The following is a 22,379-nucleotide window of genomic DNA, read 5'->3' as shown; positions in this document are numbered from 1 at the left end:
GGGAGCTGGACTTCCCCTTTAAGGAGGCAGGGCTTCCCCTCTACAAGGAGAGCCCAGCTGTATAAAAGCCCTGGCCTAGGTGCAAGTTTGGGAAAGAGACCTTTCAGAGAAGTGGAGGAGTATTAGAATTGTATTGACATAAACCTTGTTCCTAATTTCTACTATTGTCTATGCAATCTACTTATTGTGGATTCAACACATACAGACCCATATTTCTCCTAAATACTGACACAAAAGTCCTTGCAAAAGCTCTGGTGAGGCATCTGGGGAGCTGCCTGCCAGACGTGATCATGGAAGATCAGACCAGGTTTGTTAAGAGCAAACGGCTGCTGAATGTAGTAATGACCCCACCTGGGGGTAAGACACCAGAGGTGATCATCTCCCTGGACGCTGAGAAAGCCTTTGATTGAGTAGAATGGAGGTACCTCACGGAGGTGCTTGAACGGTTTGGGTTCAAGGTAGGGTTCACCCCGTGGGTGAAGATCTTATACAGCACTCCTATGGTGAGCATGCGTATTAATGCCACCAGAACCAAGTACTTCTGACTGCACAGGGGAACGAAGCAGGGATGCCCATTAACCACGCGTTCCTGTTCACACTGGCAATTGAGCCGCAGGCGATCGTCCTTAGATGGGTGGAGTGGTGGACGGGTATTCGTAGAGGGGGCAGAGAGCACAGAGTCTCACTCTATGCGGACGACCTGCTCCTCTATGTGTCAAACCCTGTAGCCAGCATGGGAACGATAACTCAGGGAGTTAGGAGCCTTCTCAGGTTACAAACTCAACCTGGAAAGAGCAGAATCTTCCCGGTGAACCCCTGAACGGAGCTGGAGGAATTACCGTTTAATATGACCCAAACTCAATTCAGGTACCTGGGGATGCAAGTGGCCCACACCTGGAAGAGGCTCCTCAAATGGAACCTCTCCATCCTGGTGGAGGATGTAGAGCAGGACCTGCAAAGATGGGCCTTGCTCCCTCTTCCGCTAGCAGGAAGGGTACAGAGGGTCAAAATGAACATGCGGATCAGGTTCCTCTTCGTATTCAGATCACTCCCAATCTTCATCCCCAAATCCTTCATCACCAGGGTCGACAAGTGGCCTTTGTCGGGGGGGGGGGGGGGGGGGGGGGGGGGGGGGGGGGGGGGGTGGGCGGTGCGGAGGGGGAGCGGGTAGTCTCCTTGCACTGCGTGTGTGTGTGTGTACTCACTTGGTATATATGTTTGCAGTGTATTTGTGTGTGTACACTCACTTGGTATACACTTTATACTCTTCAGCAACTTTGATTTGTTCCTCACTCAGTACCTCAAGGAAATAATTGGTTAAACTCCCCAGACCGATGGTTGTGTTCAAAATCCTTCAGCCTTGAAGGTAGAATTGTGGCAGAATTAATTTGCATTTGAGCGAGTGACCTGGTTCTTGTGACAGGTCACATTTATCACAAGGTAGCTGCCTGCGGCCTGCCTGCAAAAGAGAAACGTAAGAGCACTTGATTTCCACTTTGGGATCTCCAAACACCATAAACAGGTCAGGGTAATCTCTGGGGATCTTTGTCTGTGTGTTGTGATATTCAGAGAGTATAGAAAGATCAGGGTAATCTCTGTCTGTGTGCTGTGATCTCCAGAGAGTATAGAGAGATCAGGGGGATCTCTGTCTGTGTGCTGTGATCTCAAGAGAGTATAGAGAGATCAGGGAGATCTCTGTCTGAGCTGTGATCTCCAGAGAGTATAGAGAGATCAGGGGGATCTCTGTCTGAGCTGTGATCTCCAGAGAGTATATAGAGATCAGGGGGATCTCTGTCTGAGCTGTGATCTCCAGAGAGTATATAGAGATCAGGGGGATCTCTGTCTGTGTGCTGTGATCTCCAGAGAGTATATAGAGATCAGGGGGATCTCTGTCTGTGTGCTGTGATCTCCAGAGAGTATAGAGAGGTCAGGGGATCTCTGTCTGAGCTGTGATCTCCAGAGAGTATAGAGAGGTCAGGGGGATCTCTGTCTGAGCTGTGATCTCCAGAGAGTATAGAGAGATCAGGGGGATCTCTGTCTGAGCTGTGATCTCCAGAGAGTATAGAGAGATCAGGGGGATCTCTGTCTGTGAGCTGTGATCGACAGAGAGTATAGAGAGATCAGGGGGGTCTCTGTCTGTGCTGTGATCCCCAGAGAGTATAGAGAGATCAGGGGCATCTCTGTCTGTGTGCTGTGATCTCCAGAGAGTATAGAGAGATCAGGGGCATCTCTGTCTGTGTGCTGTGATCTCCAGAGAGTATAGAGAGATCAGGGGGATCTCTGTCTGTGTGCTGTGATCTCCAGAGAGTATAGAGAGATCAGGGGGATCTCTGTCTGAGCTGTGATCTCCAGAGAGTATAGAGAGATCAGGGGGATCTCTGTCTGAGCTGTGATCTCCAGACAGTATAGAGAGATCAGGGGGATCTCTGTCTGTGCGCTGTGATCTCCAAAGAGTATAGAGAGATCAGGGGGATCTCTGTCTGAGCTGTGATCCCGAGAGAGTATAGAGAGATCAGGGGGATCTCTGTCTGTGTGCTGTGATCTCCAGAGAGTATAGAGAGATCAGGGGGATCACTGTCTGAGCTGTGATTCCAGAGAGTATAGAGAGATCAGAGGCATCTCTGTCGGTGCTGTGATCTCCAGAGAGTATCAAGAGATCAGGAGGATCTCTGTCTGTGTGCTGTGATCTCCAGAGAGTATAGAGAGATCAGATGCATCTCTGTCGGTGCTGTGATCTCCAGAGAGTATCAAGAGATCAGGGGGATCTCTGTCTGTGTGCTGTGATCTCCAGAGAGTATAGAGAGATCAGAGGCATCTCTGTCGGTGCTGTGATCTCCAGAGAGTATAGAGAGATCAGGGGATCTCTGTCTGTGCTGTGATCTCCAGAGGGTATAGAGAGATCAGCGGGATCTCTGTGCACTGGGATATCCAGAGAGTGTAGAGAGATCAGGGGGATCTCTGTCTGTGCTGTGATCTCCAGAGAGTATAGAGAGATCAGGGGATCTCTGTCTGTGTGCTGTGATCTCCAGAGAGTATAGAGAGATCAGGGGGATCTCTGTCTGTGCTGTGATCTCCAGAGAGTATAGAGAGATCAGCGGGATCTCTGTGCACTGGGATATCCAGAGAGTACTGAGAGATAAGCGGGATCTCTGTCTGACACTGAACCTCCAGGGAGCACAGAGCTCAGAGGGATCTCAGTCTGTGCACAGTGATCTTCAGAAACTACTGAGAGATCAGTGGAATCTCATCTGGCCACTGAGATCTCCAAAGACTACACAGAGATCTGGTGGATCAAAGACTACTGAGAGATATGGTGGATCTCTGGATAAAACAAATTTCTGCGGATGCTGGAATCTGAAACCATAGAGAAAATGCTGGAAAATCTCAGCAGGCCTGGCAGCATCTGTCGGGAGAGAAAAGAGCTAACATTTCGAGGCCAGATGACCCTTTGTCAAAGCTTTTGTCTCTTTGGTACGGGGGGGATCTCTGGGCACTGGGATCTCCATAGAGTATAGAGAGATTTGGGGGGGTCTCTGTCTTGGCACTGGGATCTCCATAGAGTATAGAGAGATTTGGGGGGTCTCTGTCAGAGAGATCAGGGGTTCTCTATTTGTGCACTGGGATCTGAAGAGAGCAAAGAGAGGTCAAGGGGAAGATCTCCAACATGTCAGCGGGATTGAGATCCATGGGGAGATCGTAGAAACCTGAATCAAAACTGCTCAGATCCCCAGTCCTATCTGAAACCACTGGATTCAGGGCTGGATCACACACATCAGAAGGGAGATATTGTCCTGGGAGAGGGCACGACAGCAGCTCAGATTCACCAGAATAATCCCAGGGCTGAAAGGGCTAACTTCTGAGAGCAGGCCTCACAGGCTTGTGTTCCCCCTGGCCTAGGAGATGAAGGAGATCTAGGAGATGATGAAAGGATTCGATAGGGTCAATTGTGAGAAACGGTGATAATGACTGGATTACTCTATCACATGGGTTTGGTTTTGTGTCTTCCAGGTAAGGCAATGGAAGTGAAGATGAAGATTTTGTACAGAATCCTGATCTGCCTCTGGGCCAGAGGAGTACTCAGCTTCCAGCCCTTGACCAGCAAAGGCAGCTTCACCCACAGTGACATCACGAAGAAAGGAGCCCTGCGAATCACCCGCACAGTATTCGAGCAAATTCCCAACTTCCAGGGCCAGCCCCTCCCTCCCAACTCAGTCACGGTGAGTCTAGGCCTGGCGGCCTGCTCCTAGCTCAGGCTCATTGTGGTGACAGCCGTCAGGCACACTTCAGCCCAGATTCACTGCTAAAGTCTGAGGCAGATGACAGAGTGGGTGTCCGTAGATCCGCTGGCCCACCATCTCTCAGCTTTGCTCTGTATCTAACACCGTGCTGTATCTGTCCTGGGAGTGTTTGATGGGGACAGTGTAGAGGGAGCTTTACTCTGTATCTAACACCGTGCTGTATCTGTCCTGGGAGTGTTTGATGGGGACAGTGTAGAGGGAGCTTTACTCTGTATCTAACCCCGTGCTGTACCTGTTCTGGGAGAGTTTGATGAGGATAGTGTAGAGGGAGCTTTACTCTGTATCTAACCCCGTGCTGTACCTGTCCTGGGAGTGTTTGATGGGGACAGTGTGGGGGGAGCTTTACTCTGTATCTAACCCCGTGCTGTACCTGTCCTGGGAGAGTCTGATGGGGACAGTGTAGAGGGAGCTTTACTCTGTATCTAACCCCATGCTGTACCTGTCCTGGGACTGTTTGATGGGGACAGTGTGGAGGGAGCTTTACTCTGTATCTAACCCCGTGCTGTACCTGTCCTGGGAGTGTTTGATGGGGACAGTGTAGAGGGAGCTTTACTCTGTATCTAACCCCGTGCTGCACCTGTCCTGGGAGTGTTTGATGGGGACAGTGTAGAGGGAGCTTTACTCTGTATCTAACCCTGTGCTGTACCTGTTCTGGGAGAGTTTGATGGGGACAGTGTAGAGGGAGCTTTACTCTGTATCTAACCCTGTGCTGTACCTGTTCTGGGAGAGTTTGATGGGGACAGTGTAGAGGGAGCTGTACTCTGTATCTAACCCCTGGGAGTGTTTGTTGGGGACAGTGTAGAGGGAGCTTTATTCTGTATCTAGCCCTGTACTGTACCTGTTCTGGGAGTGTTTGATGAGGATAGTATAGAGGGAGCTTTTCTTGTATATAACCTCATGCTGTGTCTGTACTGGGTGCATTTGATGGGGATGTTTTGCGTTGGTCTAAATGTTAACGCTTTACCCTTTCAGGATGATCAGTTGACGGCAGAGTATCTGTTCCAAATATATTACGAGGGAGCAGTTTCCCCTTCGCTGTTCAATCAGGTACTGGATGAGTTGGCCTTGCAGAATGCTGCTGTTGATGTTTTGTATGCCCTCTCCTCCAAACGTCACTTTGATTCCGAGCAGCTACTGGAGGGAAAGGAGAAGATCCTGGAACTGCTGCAATTGGTCATTGAGGACATCCAGCAGGAGAATCTTCAAACCGCTCGGAAAAACATGGGTCGACTACTGCACACACTGCAGGTAACTGAGGAACGTTGCAGGGAAACATTCCCCACCATCCCCTTCCCAGCTCCCACTCGTGTTTTCCAATTTACCTTTTTCCAGGGGTTCGAACATCCTCCTCCCAAGAAACACCAGACTCGGGTCTAGCTGAGAGAATAATATAGATATTGCACCAGGAGGGGCTTCACAATTAGCAGATGTGCTCGTCGGGAATGCTGTGACAATTTACCAGAACGGGATTGGCACCCTAAGAGTTAAAATGTGAGGAGAGGTTAAAGATAAGTTAGCCTCGCGTTTCCAGGAATTTAGAAGGTCAAGGGGAAGGGATTTGATTATATCAACCGCTGGTAAGGCCACAACTGGAATACTGTGCGTAGTTTTGGTCACCACATTACAGGAAGGGGGATATTGGTCTGGAAAGAGTGCAGAGGAGGTTTACAAGAATGTTGCCAGGCTAGAAAAGCATATCTGCAAAGAGAGATTGGATAGGTCGGGGTTATTTTCCTTCGAACAAAGAAAGCTGAGAGGTAACTTAATTGAGGTGTAAAGAACTATGAGGGGAAGAGATAGAGTAGACAGGATCATTTTGTTTCCCTTGGTGGAGGATTCTAGAACCGGGTGACATAGATTCAAGATAAGTGGCAGAAGGTGTCGAGAGGACATGAGGAAGAATCTTTTTACTAGAAGGTAGTGGAAGTCTTGTTAGTGTTGGAGGCAGCGACCCGAAATACTTGTAAAAAGTATTTGGATCTGCATCGTAAATTGCTGTAAGATACAGGGCTATGGACTGGGTGCAGGAAGGTGGGATTGGAAAGAGCACCTTGGTGTCGTTGGGGTGGCATGGACGAGATGGACCGAATGGAACAGATAGGGGTCCATAGAGAGAAATAAGTTACACCTGTTGGGGTGGGGTGGAGTCTCTGACCAGGGGTCGGATTATAAATATGCGAGGCAGCTCTTTCAGGAGTGGAATTCGGAAACATTTCTACACACACAGGCAGGGGGAAGGTTGGGACTTCTCTTCCTCAAACAACAATCAATAGATTGTTCACTTTAAATCTGAGATTCCGAGATTTTTGTGATCCAAAGGTTCACATTGAACAGAGAACAGACTCGAGGAATGAATGGGCCTCCTCCTGTTCCTGTGTAAAAGATCCAAGGGACCTGGATGGCCTCCTCCCGTTCCTGTCTAACGGTAATGGCACAGCAGCACAGTGGCTAACACTGTTGCTTCACAGCGCCAGGGACCCAGTGGGGGGAGGAGGAGGGGGGGGCGAATGTGCCTCCTGTTCTTGGGTTAAATGAATCATTTTTCTAACTGCACCTTTATTTCCCAGGATTTTTACAGCCACAGTAACTGGATTGAATTGGGTTTCACTGAACCAAACAGCAACATCATAATTCCAGGCCAAGACATCGGAAATAGGGCAGGTAGGAACTCAAACTGAATCACACTGAATCTCACTGCGGTAACATCACACTGAGGTGGGAGGAGACCATTCAGCCTCTCTCGAGCCTGTTACATAGGAACAGGAGGAGACCCATTCCACCCCCTTAACCCTGTTACACAGGAACAGGGGGAGGCCATTCAGCCCCGTATGGCCATAAGACCATAAGGCATTGGAGCAGGATTAGGCCATTTGGCCCATCGAGTCTGCTCCACCATTCCATCATGGCTGATATGTTTCTCATTCCCATTCTCCTTCTGCCCATAACCCCTGATCCTCTTATTAATCAAGAACTTATCTATCTCTGTCTTAAAGACACTCAGTGAGTGTCCACAGCCTCCTGTGGTAAAGAGTTCCACAGATTCACCACCCTCTGGCTGAAGAAATTCCTCCTCATTTGGTTTTATAGGATCATCCCTTCAGTCTGAGGCTGTGTCCTCAGGTTCTAGTTTTTCCTACAAGTGGAAACATCCTCTCCACATCCACTCTATCCAGGCCTCGCAGTGTCCTGTAAGTTTCAATAAGGTCTCCCCCAACCTTCTAAACTCCAACGTATACAGGCCCAGAGTCCTCAACTGCTCTTCATGCAACAAGCTTTACATTTCAGGGATCATTCTTCTGAACCTCCTCTGGACCCTTTCCAAGACCAGCGCATATCCTTAGATACAGGGCCCAAAACTGCTCACGATACTCCAAATGGGGTCTGACCAAAGCCTTATACAGCCTCAGAAGCACTTCCCTGGTCTTGTGTTCTAGCCCTCTCGACATGAATGCTAACATTGCATTTGCCTTCCGAACTACTGATTGGACCTGCACGTTCCGCTGTGATAGTGGAGTTGGACACTTTAGGAACTTTCAAGCGGTTATTGGATAGGCACATGGAGCACACCAGAATGACAGGGAGTGGGATAGCTTGATCTTGGTTTCGCACAAAGCTCGGCACAACGCCGAAGGGCCTGTTCTGTGTTGTACTGCTCAATGTTCTATGTTATCCTTAAGAGAATCTTGAACTTGGACTCCGAAGTGTCTTTGTGCTTCTGATTTCCGAAGCCTTTTCCCTTTTAGAAAATAGTCTATGCCTCCATTCTTCCGACCAAAGTGCATAACCTCACACATTGTATTCCATCTGCCACTTCTTTGCCCACTCTCCGAGCCTGTCCAAGTCCTTCTGCAGCCCCCTGATGTGTTATCTGTGCTGGTCCAACATCGACTGCAACTGGATGCAGTAAAACGAAAAACAGGCTTCCGACACAGGAGATGGTCCAATACTGTTTTATTGAACCTGTTGATTGCTGTACATAATCTGCTGTGGGTTGACACTCTATTAACCTAACTGATAACTTCCTACTGGCTTGACCAGACTAGCTCTCTACCACATTGTGATGATGTTCATTGGCCTGTACACTGTGACTATCTCCCTAGCCATGTCCTGTGAGAGAGAGAGAGCCTTAATGCCCTGTGGGCTTTATAGTGGTGTGCCCTGTCTGGTGATTGGTTGTTCTGTGTCGTGTGTGTTCATTGGTTATCCTGTGTGTCAATCACTGCCTGTCTGCATCTCATGATATACATGAGTAGATATTATGACATCTCCCCCTTTTAAAATAAAGTTTGGAACGTGGCTGTATATGCATGCACAACTATGTACAAGTGGGGAATGAATGAACATATGTACATGGGAAGGTGTCTATCGTGCAGATACAGAGCAAACTGAACAAACTTTACAAGATTTAAGTCTATAGATTCAGTCTTTGTGGTGGGCGACGAATTCTTGTCGATCGCCGCAGAGGTGGAGGGGGGGACGGCGGTACCTGGACAGGCAGGATGGCTGCCATCTCGGTGGCCTTGTGGACAGGTGGGATCGCTGCCAGATTGGTGGCCTCTTGGTGCAAGAGGTCCGGAGGAGGCATGATGACATGCGGAGAAGTGTGGTCGGGTGATGGGCAGGGAACTTTACGCAGCGCCCTCCTGTTGCGCTGTAACATGGAGCCATCAGCAATTTGAACAATGAAAGACCTGGGAGCAGCCTGTCTGACGACAACATCTGGGGCTGACCAACCTCCCTCAGGCAGCTGAACGCGAACAACATCGTCTGGAGCCAGCGCAGGCAGATCCGTGGCATGAGCATCATACGTGATCTTTTGCTGGTCCCTGGATAGCTGCACCTTCTGCAGCACCGTGAGGTGGTCAAGGTCTGGAACATGGATGGCTGGAACAGTCGTCCCCAGGTTACGGTTCATGAGCAACTGCGCTGGAGACAAACCAGTCGACAGAGGGGTTGCCCTGTATGCCAATAGCACCAGGTTGAAATCCGAGACTGAGTGCAGCCTTGCACAGCAATCGCTTGACAATATGGACCCCTTTCTTGGCCTTCCCGTTTGATTGTGGGTAATGGGGACTGGATGTGATATGACTAAAGTGGTAGGATCGTGCAAAGTCGGACCACTCTTGGCTGTAGAAACATGGACCATTGTCACTCATTACTGTGAGTGGTATCCCATACCTGGCAAACGTCTCTTTGCGGGCTTTGATGACGAACTTAGACGTGAGGTCCGACAGTTTGACCACTTCCGGGTAGCTGGAGAAGTAGTCGACCAGGAGCACGTAATCATGCCCATTGGCATGAAAGAGGTCTATCCCCACCTTGGACCACGGAGAGGTCACGATCTCGTGCTGTTGAAGCGTTTCCTTGGGCTGAGCTGGTTGAAACGTCTGGCATGTTGTACAGTTGAGGACCGTGTTGGCAATATCCTGGCTGATGCCAGGCCAATAAACTGCCTGCCGAGCTCTGCGTCGACATTTCTCGACCCCCAGGTGACCGTCATGGATCTGTCTGAGCACCATGGTTTGCATGCTTTGGGGAATTACGAGTCTATCTAGTTTAAGAAGGATCCCCTCAACAACCGTCAGCTCGTCCTTAACGTTGAAGAACTGGGGGCACTGCCCCTTTTGCCAGCCATGGGCGAGATGCTTCATCACGCGCTGCAGGAGGGGATCTTTGGCAGTTTCTTCGTGTATTTGTATAACTTGTTCATCAGTGGCTGGGAGGTTGCTGGAACACAGCTGCGCCTGTGCTTCAATGTGGTGAATGAAGTCGCTCTGTTCACACTGCGTGGTGACGGATCGGGATAGGGCATCCACGACGGTCAGCTCCTTACCCGGTGAGTAGACGAGTTCAAAGTCATATCGGCGGAGACGAAGAAGAATTCGCTGCAGCCGAGGTGTCATGTCATTTAAATCCTTTTGGATTATGTGGACTAAAGGCCTGTGGTCTGTTTCCACCGTGAACTTTGGCAGGCCGTATACGTAGTCATGAAACTTGACTATTCCTGTCAGGAGACCCAAGCACTCCTTTTCGATCTGGGCAAACTGTTGTTCGGTCGGAGTCATGGCCCTGGAGGCGTACGCCACTGGAGCCCAGGACGAGGAGTCGTCTCGCTGGAGGAGCACCGCCCCAATACCGTCCTGGCTTGAGTCTGTGGATATCTTGGTATCCTTGGTTGGGTCAAAGAATGCCAGTACTGGGGCTGTGGTGAGCTTCGCCTTCAGCTCAAGCCACTCCGCTTGATATGCAGGAAGCCACTGGTACACTGTCGACTTTTTTACGAGATGCCGGAGGGCTGTGGTGTGGGATGCCATGTCGGGAATGAATTTCCTGAGTAAATTCACCATCCCGAGGAAGCGGATGACCGCTTTTTTGTCCTCTGAGGTCTTCATGGCATTGCCAGCACCTTGTCAGCGTCAGGTTGCACACCCTGCTGTGAAATGTGGTCACCCAGAAACTTGATAGCGGACGTACCAAATGAGCTGGAGGCTGTTTTCATGTATCCTCTGGAAAACTTGTTTGAGGTGAGCGATGTGATCCTTGGGCGTCGTGGACCAGATGATACCGTCGTCCTCATAGGCTCGTACCCCCTCGATGCCCTCCATCATTTGTTCCATTATGTGATGAAATACTTTGGAAGCTGATATGATACCAAAAGGCATGCGGTTGTAGCAATACCTGCCAAACGGATTGCTAAACGTGCACAGCTTCCAACTGGACTTGTCCAGCTGCATCTGCCAGAACCCACGGGAGGCGTCCAGCTTGGTAAAGAATTTGACATGAGCCATCTCACAGGTTAACCCTTCACGCTTTGCGATCGGGTAGTGCTCGCGCATGATGTTGCGGTTCAGAGCCGGGATTCTCCCCTACCCAGCGGGGCGGGGGGTCCCGGCGCACCGGAGTGGCGAGAACCACTCCAGCGTCGGGCCTCCCCAAAGGTGTGGACTTCTCCGCACCTTTAGGGGCTAGGCCTGCGCCGGAGTGCCTCCCGCTCCGCTGACCGACGCAAATGAACTTTGGCGCCCCGCTGACCGATGCGAACGGCTGGCCGAAAGGCCTTCGCCGGCCAGCGTCACCCCGGCGCATGCGCGGTGGAGAGGGTCTCTTCTGCCTTTGCCATGGTGGACGCCGTGGCGGCGGCGGAAGAAAAAGAGTGCCCCCACGGCACAGGCCCGCCCGCCGATCGGTGGGGCCAGTTCGCCCCGCGCCCCCCCAGGACCCCGGGGCCCGCTCGCGCTGCCTGCTCCCGCCGGCACCAAAGGTGGTTTAAACCACGTAGGCGGGAGAGGCCTGACAGCAGCGGGACTTCGGCCCATCACAGGCCGGAGAATCGCCGCGGGGGGCCCGCCGACTGCCGTGATTCCCGCCCCCGCCGATTCCCAGGTGGCGGGGAATTCCGGCCACGGCGGGGGCAGGATTTACGCCGGCCCGGGGCGATTCTCCGACTCTGCGGGGGGTCGGAGAATTCTGCCCCTGGTCTTTGGGATCAATGCAAATGCGGAGTTCACCAGAGGGCTCTTGACCCAGACCATGGAGCTGACCCAGTCTGTTGGTTCTGTGACCTTTGAGATGATACCCTTGTCTTGGACTCTCGTAGCTGCGTTTCCAGACGATCCTTGAGAGGGGCCAGCACCCGGCGCGGTGCATGGATGACTGGAATGGCATTCAGTTTGAGCAATATCTGTAACGATATGGGAGCGTGCCCATTCCATCAAACACGTTGTGGTATTGCGTGAGAATGTCGTCTATCTGAGCCTGGATATTTACATTGGGCGAGGCAGTCGCCGGTGTCGAGGACATAGCATGGACGCGCTGGAACAGATTTAGGAGTTTGCATGTGCGAGCACTGAGCAGGAATGCCTTGTCAGGCCGGACAATCTCGAATCGTAACGTCACTTTGATTGCCTTGTGAGATACACCTAGCTGATACGATCCACTGGCAGCTATGGCATTGCTATTGTAGTCAAGGAGCTGGCATGCTGGTGGAAAAATGCTGGGCTGGTCTCGGATGCTGTTGAGGTCCGACTGTGATATGAGGTGTGCAGATGCACCAATGTCCAATTTAAATCAGATTCGAGACTGGTTGACTGTGACGACAGCACACCACTCGTCGTCAGGATCCACAGTGAGGATTGAAAGACGGTTTGCAGGCACGGTGGAGGCCAGCTCATATGTGGTGATTATGCCCACCCGGTATGGAGACTTGAGGCAGTCAGCATCGGGGTCCGTCGGGCTGTCGGGATCAGAATCCTGCATGCCTTGTTGTATGCAGCGGACACGTCTGCGCTGCATCTGGGATCGCTGGCTGTTGGTCGGTGGAGCGGACCTGCGTAAGGCCGCATAATGCCCAGGCTTTCCACACTGTAGACATCACCTTCCTTTGGCTGGCCATTGCCGCTTTAAATGGGCGGAGCCACAATTTGGACACGTCATGACGCTGATGTCAGCGCGTTCTGTGCACTATCGTGCATGCGCAGTGCAGTCGGCCGACGTTCGCACGTGCACATCGGAGTCTTCGGCCTTGTCGTCCACCCGGTCGTGGCTCGTATGCGTAGAGACCCGGGAAAAGCGCGCAAAACGGCCACTCTCCACGATGCTCAGGCCTTGCATTTTTGCGATGGCCTGCACCCTTTCTGCCTCGTGAGAGACTAGTTTTGCATTTCTGCCGCCCTGATGCGGGAGTAACAATTCCTGGCATGCTCATGTTTAATTTTTTATTTATTTAAAAAAAATAATAATTTTCATTCAAATTTTCAACAAGTTTTAACCAACAAAAACAGAATAAAAATAAAAATAAGAACAATAGCCCCCCCCAATACAGAAACAATAAATTAACAAATACACATACCCAATAAAGGAAAAAACAATCCCGCCCGTTCCCCCCCCCCCCCCCCCCCCCGGGTTGCTGCTGTAACTAACCATCCTCTAACGCTCCGCCAGGAAGTCTAGAGACGGTTGCCATTGCCCTTAAGGCAGACTTGACCCTCCCCAGTTTGATAAACCCAGCCATATCGTTAACCCAGGATTCCACGCCCGGGGGCCTCGCATCCTTCTACTGTAGAAGAATCCTGCGCCGGGCTACTAGGGATGCAAAGGCCAAAATCCCGGCATCTCTCGCCTCCTGCACTCCCAGCTCCACTGCTACCCCAAATATTGCAAGCCCCCAGCCCAGCTCAACCCTGGAACCAACCACCCTTGACAGCGTCTCCGCGATGCCCCTCCAAAAGCCCTCCAACGCAGGACACACCCAAAACATGTGGGTGTGGTTTGCTGGGCTCCCTGAACACCTGACACACCTGTCCCTCTCTCCCAAAGAACCGGCTCAGCCTTGCCCCAGTCATATGTGCCCTATGCAGCACCTTTAATTGAATTAAACTGAGCCTCGCGCAAGAGGAGGAGGAATTCACCCTCCCCAGGGCATCCGCTCACGTCCCCTCGTCGATCTCCTCTCCCAGCTCCTCCTCCCACTTACCTTTCAGCTCCACCACCGAGGCCTCCTCCCCCTCCTGCATCATTTGGTAGATTGCCGAGATCCTTCCCTCACCGACCCACGTCCCCGAGAGCACCCTGTCCTGAACCCCCCTAGACGGCAACAATGGAAACTCCGTCACCTGCCGCCTAACAAACGGCCATACCTGAATGTATCTGAAGGTGTTCCCTGGGGGGGAGGCCAAACCTCCCCTCCAACTCCCCCAGGGTCGCAAACTTCCCGTCAGGAAAAAGGTTCCCCATCCGCTTGATACCTGCCCTGTGCCAGCTCAGAAACCCTCCGTCCATTCTCCCTGGAACAAACTGGTGGTATCGGGGACCAGACTGAAGCCTTCACCTCCCCACTTTGCCGCCTCCATTGCCCCCAAATTTTGAGGTTAGCCGCCACTACTGGACTCGTAGTATATCTTGTTGGGGGGAGCGGTAGCGGCGCCGTCACCAGCGCCTCCAGGCTCATGCCCACACAGGACGCCGTCTCCAGCCTCTTCCATGCTGCCCCCTCCCCCTCCATCACCCACCTGCGTATCATCGCCATGTTGGCGGCCCAGTAGTACCCACATAGGTTGGGCAACGCCAACCCCCCCATATCCCTACCCCGCTCCAGGAATACCCTCCTCACACTTGGGGTCTTCTGCGCCCACACAAACCCCATAATACTCCTATTGACCCGTCTGAAGAAAGCCTTAGGAATCATGATAGGGAGGCACTGGAACAGGAACAGAAACCTCGGGAGCACCGTCATTTTGACAGACTGGATCCTGCCCGCTAGGGAGAGTGGCAACACATCCCACCCCTTAAACTCCTCCTCCATCTGCTCCACCAGCTTCGTAAAGTTGAGCTTATGCAGGGCCCCCCAGCTCCTGGCTACCTGGACCCCCAGATACCTGAAACTCCTCTCCGCCCTTTTCAGCGAGAGCTCCCCAATCCCTCTCTCTTGATCCCCAGGATGTACTACGAACAGCTCACTCTTCCCCACATTGAGCTTATATCCGGAGAAGTCCCCAAACTCCCTAAGAATCCTCATCACCTCCGGCATCCCCCCCACCGGGTCCACCACGTACAACAGTATGTCATCGGCATACGACAATCGGTGCTCCTCCCCCCACCGCACTATCCCCCTCCAGTTCCTTGACTCCCTCAGCGCCATGGCCAGGGGTTCGATCACCAGCGCAAAGAGCAGGGGAGACAGGGGGCACCCCTGCCTCGTCCCCCGGTACAGTCGAAAATTCTCCGACCTCCTCCCATTCGTAGCCACACTCGCCACCGGGGCCTCATATAGCAGCCTCACCCACCTAACAAATCCCTCTCCAAACCCGAACCTTTTCAGCACCTCCCAAAGGTATCCCCACTCCACCCTATCAAAGGCCTTCTCCACATCCATCGCCGCCACTATTTCCGCCTCCCCTTCCACTGCCAGCATTATTATGACATTCAGAAGCCTCCGTACATTCGCATTCAACTGCCTCCCCTTCACAAAACCCGTCTGATCCTAGTGTATGACCTGCGGCACGACGTCCTCCACCCTCCTGGCCAATATCTTGGCCAGCAGTTTCGCATCCGCATTTAGGAGCGAAATCGGTCAATATGACCCATACTGAAGATGGTCCTTATCCCGCTTCAGGATCACTGAAATCAGCGCACCAGACATCGTCGAGGGCAGAGCCCCCCCCCCCCCCCCCCTCCTCCCTTGCCTCATTAAAGGTCCTAACTAGCAGCGGGCCCAGCAGGTCTGAAAATTTCTTACAGAATTCAACCGGGAACCCGTCAGGCCCCGGGGCCTTCCCTGTCTGCATACTCCCCATCGCATTAACCAGCTCCTCCAGCTCAACTGGTACCCCCAACCCCGCCATCTGCTCCTCCTCCACTCTCGGAAACCTTAGCTTGCCCAGAAAGCGATCCATCCCTCCCTCCTCCACTGGGGGCACTGACCGGTATAGTTCCTCATAAAAAGTCCTAAAGACCCCGTTGATGCCCCTCGCACTTCGTACCAGACTCCCTCCTCCATCCCTAACTCCCCCTATCTCCCTAGCCGCCTCCCGCTTCCGGAGCTGGTGCGCCAGCATCCGACTCGCCTTCTCCCCGTACTCATATACCGCCCCTACCGCCCTCCTCCACTGCACCTCCGCCTTCCTGGTGGTCAAAAGATCAAACTCCGCTTGGAGGCTACATCGCTTCCTCAATAGCCCTTCCTCCGGGACCTCCGCGTACCTCCTGTCCACCCTCACCATCTCCTCCACCAGACTCTCCCTCTCTCTCCTCTCCCCCCTCTCCCTACGTGCCCTGATGGAGATCAGCTCCCCACTAACCACCGCCTTCAGAGCCTCCCAGACCACCCCCACCTGCACCTCCCCATTATCGTTAATATCTAGGTACCCCTCTATACACCTCCAGACCCTCCCGCACACCTCCACGTTCGCCAGCAACCCCACCTCTAACCGTCACATCGGACATTGGTCCCTCCCCTCCCCCAACTCAAGGCCTACCCAATTCGGAGCGTATTCCGCGCCTTCCACCCTTGGAATCAACGCCCTGCTCAAAACAAAAAAGTCAATCCGGGAGTAAGCCTTGTGGACATGGGAGAAGAACGAGAATTCCCTAATCCCCGGCCTCATAAATCTCCAAGGATCCACCCCTCCCATCTGGTCCATGAACCCCCTCAACACTTTAGCCGCCGCCGGCCTCCTACCCGTCCTGGACCTAGAGCGGTCGAGTGCTGGGTCCAGCGCTGTGTTAAAATCCCCTCCCATTATTAGACCCCCGTCTCAAGGTCTGAAATCCGGCCCAACATACGGCGCAGGAAGCCCACTTCGTCGCAATTTGGGGCGTACACATTAACCAGCACCACCCGCTCCCCCTGGAGCTTACCACTTACCATTACATATCTGCCAAAGCTATCTGCCACCACACTCGACGCCACAAACGACACTCTCTTCCCCACCAAAATCACCACGCCCCGGTTCTTCGCATATAAACCCGAATGGAACACTTGCCCTACCCACCCCTTTCTCAACCTTACCTGACCCACCAACCTAAGGTGTGTCTCCAGGAGAATGGCCACATCCGCCTTCAGCCCCTTCAGATGCGCGAACACCCGGGCCCGTTTGACTGGTCCATTCAGTCCCCTTACATTCCAGGTTACCAGCCGGATCAGGGGGCTATTGCCCCCCCCCCCCCGCCGATCAGCCATAGCTCTTCCTAGGCCAGCCATGTGCCCGCGCCCCCCGCACGGCCCGTTCCCCACAGTAGCAAATCCCCGTCCTGACCCCTTCTAATAGCGTCAGTTCCCCTTCGGCCCTTCCAGCAGCAACTAGGTTCCCCCCCCCCTAGCTAGGTCCCCCCCCCCCCCCCAGCTAGGTCCCCCCCTAGCTAGGGCCCCCCCCCCCCCCAGCTGCGTTACTCCCCCCATTGTACTCCCGTAAGTCAGCTGACTCCTGCTGACCCCGGCCTCTCCCGCCACCACAGCGACTCCCTCCCAGTGTAACACTGCTCCTCCCCTCCCTGCCCTCCAACAGGCACAGTCCCCTCCCGTTCCGGCCCCAGCGCGGGAAAAAGCCAGCGATTCCAACTTTAGCCCCGCCCCTCAGCCCATAGCGCGGGAAAAAAGCCCGCGCCACCCGCTCGGCCGGCCCCGCCCCGTCTGGCGCAGCTCCCTTTCCAGGCCCAAACTCCCCAGCCCCAACCCAGGCCGCCCAACCCCCCCCCCCCCCCCCCACCCCCGGCCAAACACCCACCCCCCCCTCCACGAGCCCGCCCAATGGGCCCACAAAACATCCCACAAACTCCCCAAGAAACAAAGGAACAAGGAAAAAAAAAACCTGAACAAAGGCCCAAGCCTCCTCCAGGGAATCAAAATAATGATGACGGTCTTTATGGGTGACCCAAAGGCTGTAACATGCCAAACGTCACCCCTCTCCTGTGCAGCACTGCTTTCGTCCAGTTATAACCGGCCCTCTCCCTCGCCACCTCCGCACTCCAGTCCTGGTAGATTCGGACCTCCACATTCTCCCACCTGCTGCTCCACTCCTTCTTGGCCCATCTAAGCACACACTCTCGATCAGCGAACCGGTGGAACCGCACCAGCACCGCCCTAGGCAGCTCGCTGGGCTTGAGCTTCCTCACCAGCACTCGGTGGGCCCCCTCCAGCTCCAAGGGCCCTTGAAAGGACCCCGCTCCCATCAGCGAGTTCAGCATGGTGACCACATAGGCCCCCAGGTCCGATCCCTCCAGCCCCTCTAGGAGGCCCAGGATCCGCAGATTCTTCCGCCGCGATCGGTTCCCCATTTCCTCGAGCCTCGCCTGCCATTTCTTGTGGAGCGCCTCGTGCGCCTCCACCTTCACCCCAGGCCTAGGATCTCATCCTCGTTCTCCGAGGTCTTTTGCTGGATCTCAGGAATCTCCACCCCTTGGGCCGTCTGGGTTGCCAGGAGCTTGTCGAATGAGGCCTTTAGCGGTTCCAGCAGCTCAGCCTTCAGCTCCCTGAAGCAGCGGTGGAGCAGCTCCTGCGCCCACGCTGCCCGTTCCCCACTCGCCGCCACCTTGGTCTTCCTCCCTCGAACCTTTCTCTGCTCCAATGCCACTTTTTTAACCGCCCCGCTCCATCCACCAGCAGGGAAATGTTGCTGTTACCTTCCCACACCGGGAAAAGTCCGACAAGTGCCGTTACGGGCCCTAAAAAGAGCCCAAAAGTCCGATGATAGCGGGAGCTGCCGAACATGCAGCTTAGCTCCGCATAGCCGCAACCGGAAGTCCTCTCCTGGCATGCTCATGTACAACGCACGTTTCGATGGTGACGGAGAGGGTCAACTGTTTGATTTTGAGGAGCTGCTCCCGCAGGGAGTCGGACTGGACCCCGAAAACGATCTGATCCCGGATCATGGAATCAGCCGTCGAGTCATAGTTACATGACTGCGCTAGGATGCGGAGATGGGTCAAGAAGGACTGAAAAGGTTCATCCTTACCCTGAAGCCTCTGTTGGAAGATGTACCGTTCAAAGCTCTCATTCACCTCAATGTCACAGTAGTTGTCGAATTTCAGCAGAACCGTCTTGAACTTCGTCTTGTCTTCGCCATCGGCAAACGTGAGCGAGTTATAGATGTGGATGGCGTGGTCCCCCGCAGTCGACAGGAAGAGCGTGATCTTTCGGGCATCCGATGCTGCCTCTAGGCCGGAGGCCTCAATATACAGGAGGAACTTCTGTTTGAAGACTTTGCAGTTGGCGCCGAGGTTGCCGGAGATCCGGAGTTGCGGAGGAGGTTGGATCTTTTCCATGCCGCTGGATGACTGCGTGCTGGTCATTGCAGATTCACTCGAGGTAGGTGCGTTAGAGTTAATAGCTCTCTGGTACCATGATGTGTTGTCTGTGCTGGTCAAACATCGACTGCAACTGGATGCAGTAAAACGAAAAACAGGCTTCCGACACAGGAGATGGTCCAATACTGTTTTATTGAACCTGTTGATTGCTGTACATAATCTGCTGTGGTTTGACACTCTATTAACCTAACTGACAATCTCCTACTGGCTTGACCAGACTAGCTCTCTACCACATGGTGATGATGTTCATTGGCCTGTGCACTGTGACTATCTCCCTGGCCATGTCCTGTGAGTGAGGGAGAGCCTTAATGAAAATGAAATGAAATGGAAATCACTTATTGTCACGAGTAGGCTTCAATGAAGTTACTGTGAAAAGCCCCTAGTCGCCACAAATTCCGGCGCCTGTCCGGGGAGGCTGGTACGGGAATCGAACCGTGCTGCTGGCCTGCTTGGTCTGCTTTAAAAGCCAGCGATTAGCCCAGCGAGCTAAACCAGCCCCTCATGCCCTGTGAGCTTTATAGTGGTGTGCTCTGCCTGGTGATTGGTTGTTCTGTGTCGTGAGTGTTCATTGGTTATTCTGTGTGTCAATCACTGCCTGTCTGCATCTCATGATACCAATGAGTGGATATTATGATTCCCCCCCTGCTTCCTTAATAACACATGTCTCTCTGCATAGGTTTGTATCATCTGCAAACTTAGCAACAGTGCCCCCAGTTCCTTCTTCCAGATGTTAATGTATATTGTGAAAAGTTGTGGTCCCAGCACAGACCCCTGAGGCACACCATGAGTCACCAGCTGCCATCCTGAAAAAGACCCCTTTATCCCCACTCTCCGCCTTCTGACAGTCAGCCAATCCTCTATCCATGCCAGTGTCCTACCCTTAGCACCATAGGCTCTTAACTTATTTAACTTATTTAGCAGCCTCCTATACGGAACCTTGTCAAAGACCTTCTGGAAATCTAAATAGATCACATCCACTGGTTCTCCTTTGTCTAACTTGCTTGTTACCTCCTCAAAGAATTCTAACAGATTTGTCAGACGTGTCCTCCCCTTGACAAAGCCGTGCTGACTCAGTCCTATTTTGTCATGCATTTCCCTTTTTTTTTATTAGGTTTTTTATTTAACACAAATTTGTAACAGTTGCAGAGAGAAAAATGGCCCTGCGCAAAGAGCCTTAACATAGTGAAAACGAACAGTGGGAAAGAATAAACATATTAATAAGGCACTTCCCCTGCCAGCTCTGTTTGCCCATGCCATACGTATTCAACTAAACTAACGTGGCCCTAACTCTCTTCCACCGCCGCACCCCACCCTGGCCCTAACTCTCTTCCACCGCCGCACCCCCCCCCCCCCCCCGGGCCTCCCTTGCCCACCAAGGTCTGACCTGCCAGGTCAGCCCTGCGCTTGGCCCTAGCTTTCCCCGCCCCACCTCTGACTCTCCCTGGTGCCCCCTGACCTACGCTAGCCACACTGACCCCTGCCCTTGGCGCCTACCTGTCTCCCATCCCAGCGCTCGGGCCCTCCCCCCACACGCCAGGGACTCATTAACCTAATTGTATCCCACCGTGCCCTTTCAAGTCCCGTAACCAGCCTCTAGCCCATCCTCCTATCAGAGGCCCCGATCTCCCGCCAAAAGGTACCAAGTGCAGGGCCCCCTTTGCAGGGCACCTCTCTCCCCCCCACCCCCCCCCCCCCCCCCCCCCCCCCCCCCCCCCCCCCCCGTTGCAATCCCCCCAAAACACCCTAAACAGTGCGCCCTCCAGCCCCCACTCTCTGTCCAGGATAAAACATTACAGTACAGGATAGTTTAACAAACCGCCGCCACACAAAAGCTCTGAGAGCCCAGAGTCCTTTAGTTCCAGTCCAGCTTCTTCTTTTAATAAAAGTCCACACCTAATCAGAGCAAATTAGGTTAACAGACCACCGCCACTGTACAGCACTGAAAGAACTAAGTGCCCATTAGTTCAAGTCCAGCTTCTTATCTTTAATAAAGGTCCAAACCTGTTCTGGTGTCTCAAAATAGTAGTGGAGTTCCTCAAACGTAACCCAAAGCTTTGCAGGATACAGCATTCCAAACCTCACCTCCTTTTTGTAGAGGGCTGCCTTTACCTTGATGAATCCTGCACGCCTCTTGGCCAGCTCCGTTTCCAAGTCCTGGTAAATGCGCACCTCGCAGTTCTCCCATCTGCTGCTCCTCTCCGCCTTGGCCCATCGCAGCACACGTTCCCTGTCAGCAAGCCGGTGAAACCACCAAGGCCCTCGGTCGGTCGCCCGTCCTGGGCTTCCTTGCGGGGGCTCTATGTGCCCCCTCCAACTCCAGGGGTTGAGGGAAGGCCTCCGGTCCCATCAGCGCCTCAAGCATACCCGTCACGTATAGAACATAGAACAGTACAGCACAGAACAGGCCCTTCGGCCCTCGATGTTGTGCCGAGCAATGATCACCCTACTCAAACCCACGTATCCACCCTATACCCGTAACCCAACAACCCCCCCCCCAACCTTACTTTTTAGGACACTACTGGCAATTTAGCATGGCCAATCCACCTAACCCGCACATCTTTGGACTGTGGGAGGAAACCGGAGCACCCGGAGGAAACCCACACACACACGGGGAGGACGTGCAGACTCCGCACAGACAGTGACCCAGCCGGGAACTGAACCTGGGACCCTGGAGCTGTGAAGCAAATGCTAACCACCATGCTACCTTTATGCCCTCCGTATGCGCCCACATCCGACCCCTCGCAGCCCTCGGGGAGGCCAATGATCCTTAAATTCTGTCTCCTGGCTCTGTTCCCCAGCTCTTCAAGATGACAATGACCGAAGTCAGGCTAACCGGCCTATCATTTCCCATCTCAGTGAAACCACTTATCTTCCCAGGCTGCTGTTCAGATTTCTCCCGCTCTGCTCAGTTCCGGTCTCTCATTGCTACCATTAGAGCCCGACAGATTATAAACCACAAAACATCTTTTCAAACTATAAGTGATAAAAGTTGTAAAGATTTACCTACCTTGTCCATCACTTACCTATCAGCTCTGTCCATTGTACCCTCAGCTGCAGCAGGGCAAGACCCCTTTCTGAAGATTTAAAGTTACAAAGCAAGGAGAAAACGCAAAGAGCACCTCTTGCAACACTGGAACTAATTACCTCTCTGCTTCAAATTCCCAAGTTTAAAGCTCCCTCTGTCTGTGCCTCCCTCCGGATGTGGCCTTTCTCACTGCTCATACGCAAAGCCCCCCCCCCCCCCCACCCCACTTCGAGCCTGTTACACAGGAACAGGAGGAG

The 22,379-nt window shown here is 53.1% G+C and overlaps 1 protein-coding gene across 1 annotated transcript in view; it reads left to right on the top strand.

The window, feature by feature from the left end:
- Positions 1-290: 290 nt before the first annotated feature.
- LOC119974242 (von Willebrand factor A domain-containing protein 7-like) overlaps positions 291-22,379 on the top strand; it is a 62,259-nt gene continuing 40,170 nt past the window's right edge. The window contains exons 1-4 of the mRNA XM_038813012.1: positions 291-357; positions 4,009-4,217; positions 5,271-5,546; positions 6,866-6,959. Of these exons, the coding sequence (XP_038668940.1) occupies positions 291-357; positions 4,009-4,217; positions 5,271-5,546; positions 6,866-6,959 (646 nt within the window). The remainder of the gene's footprint in view (positions 358-4,008; positions 4,218-5,270; positions 5,547-6,865; positions 6,960-22,379) is intronic.

This window comes from Scyliorhinus canicula, chromosome 12 (assembly GCF_902713615.1).
Source record: "Scyliorhinus canicula chromosome 12, sScyCan1.1, whole genome shotgun sequence".
NCBI lineage: Eukaryota > Metazoa > Chordata > Chondrichthyes > Carcharhiniformes > Scyliorhinidae > Scyliorhinus > Scyliorhinus canicula.
Note: the sequence above shows the minus strand (reverse complement) of the source record. Positions and strands in the feature narration are given on the sequence as shown.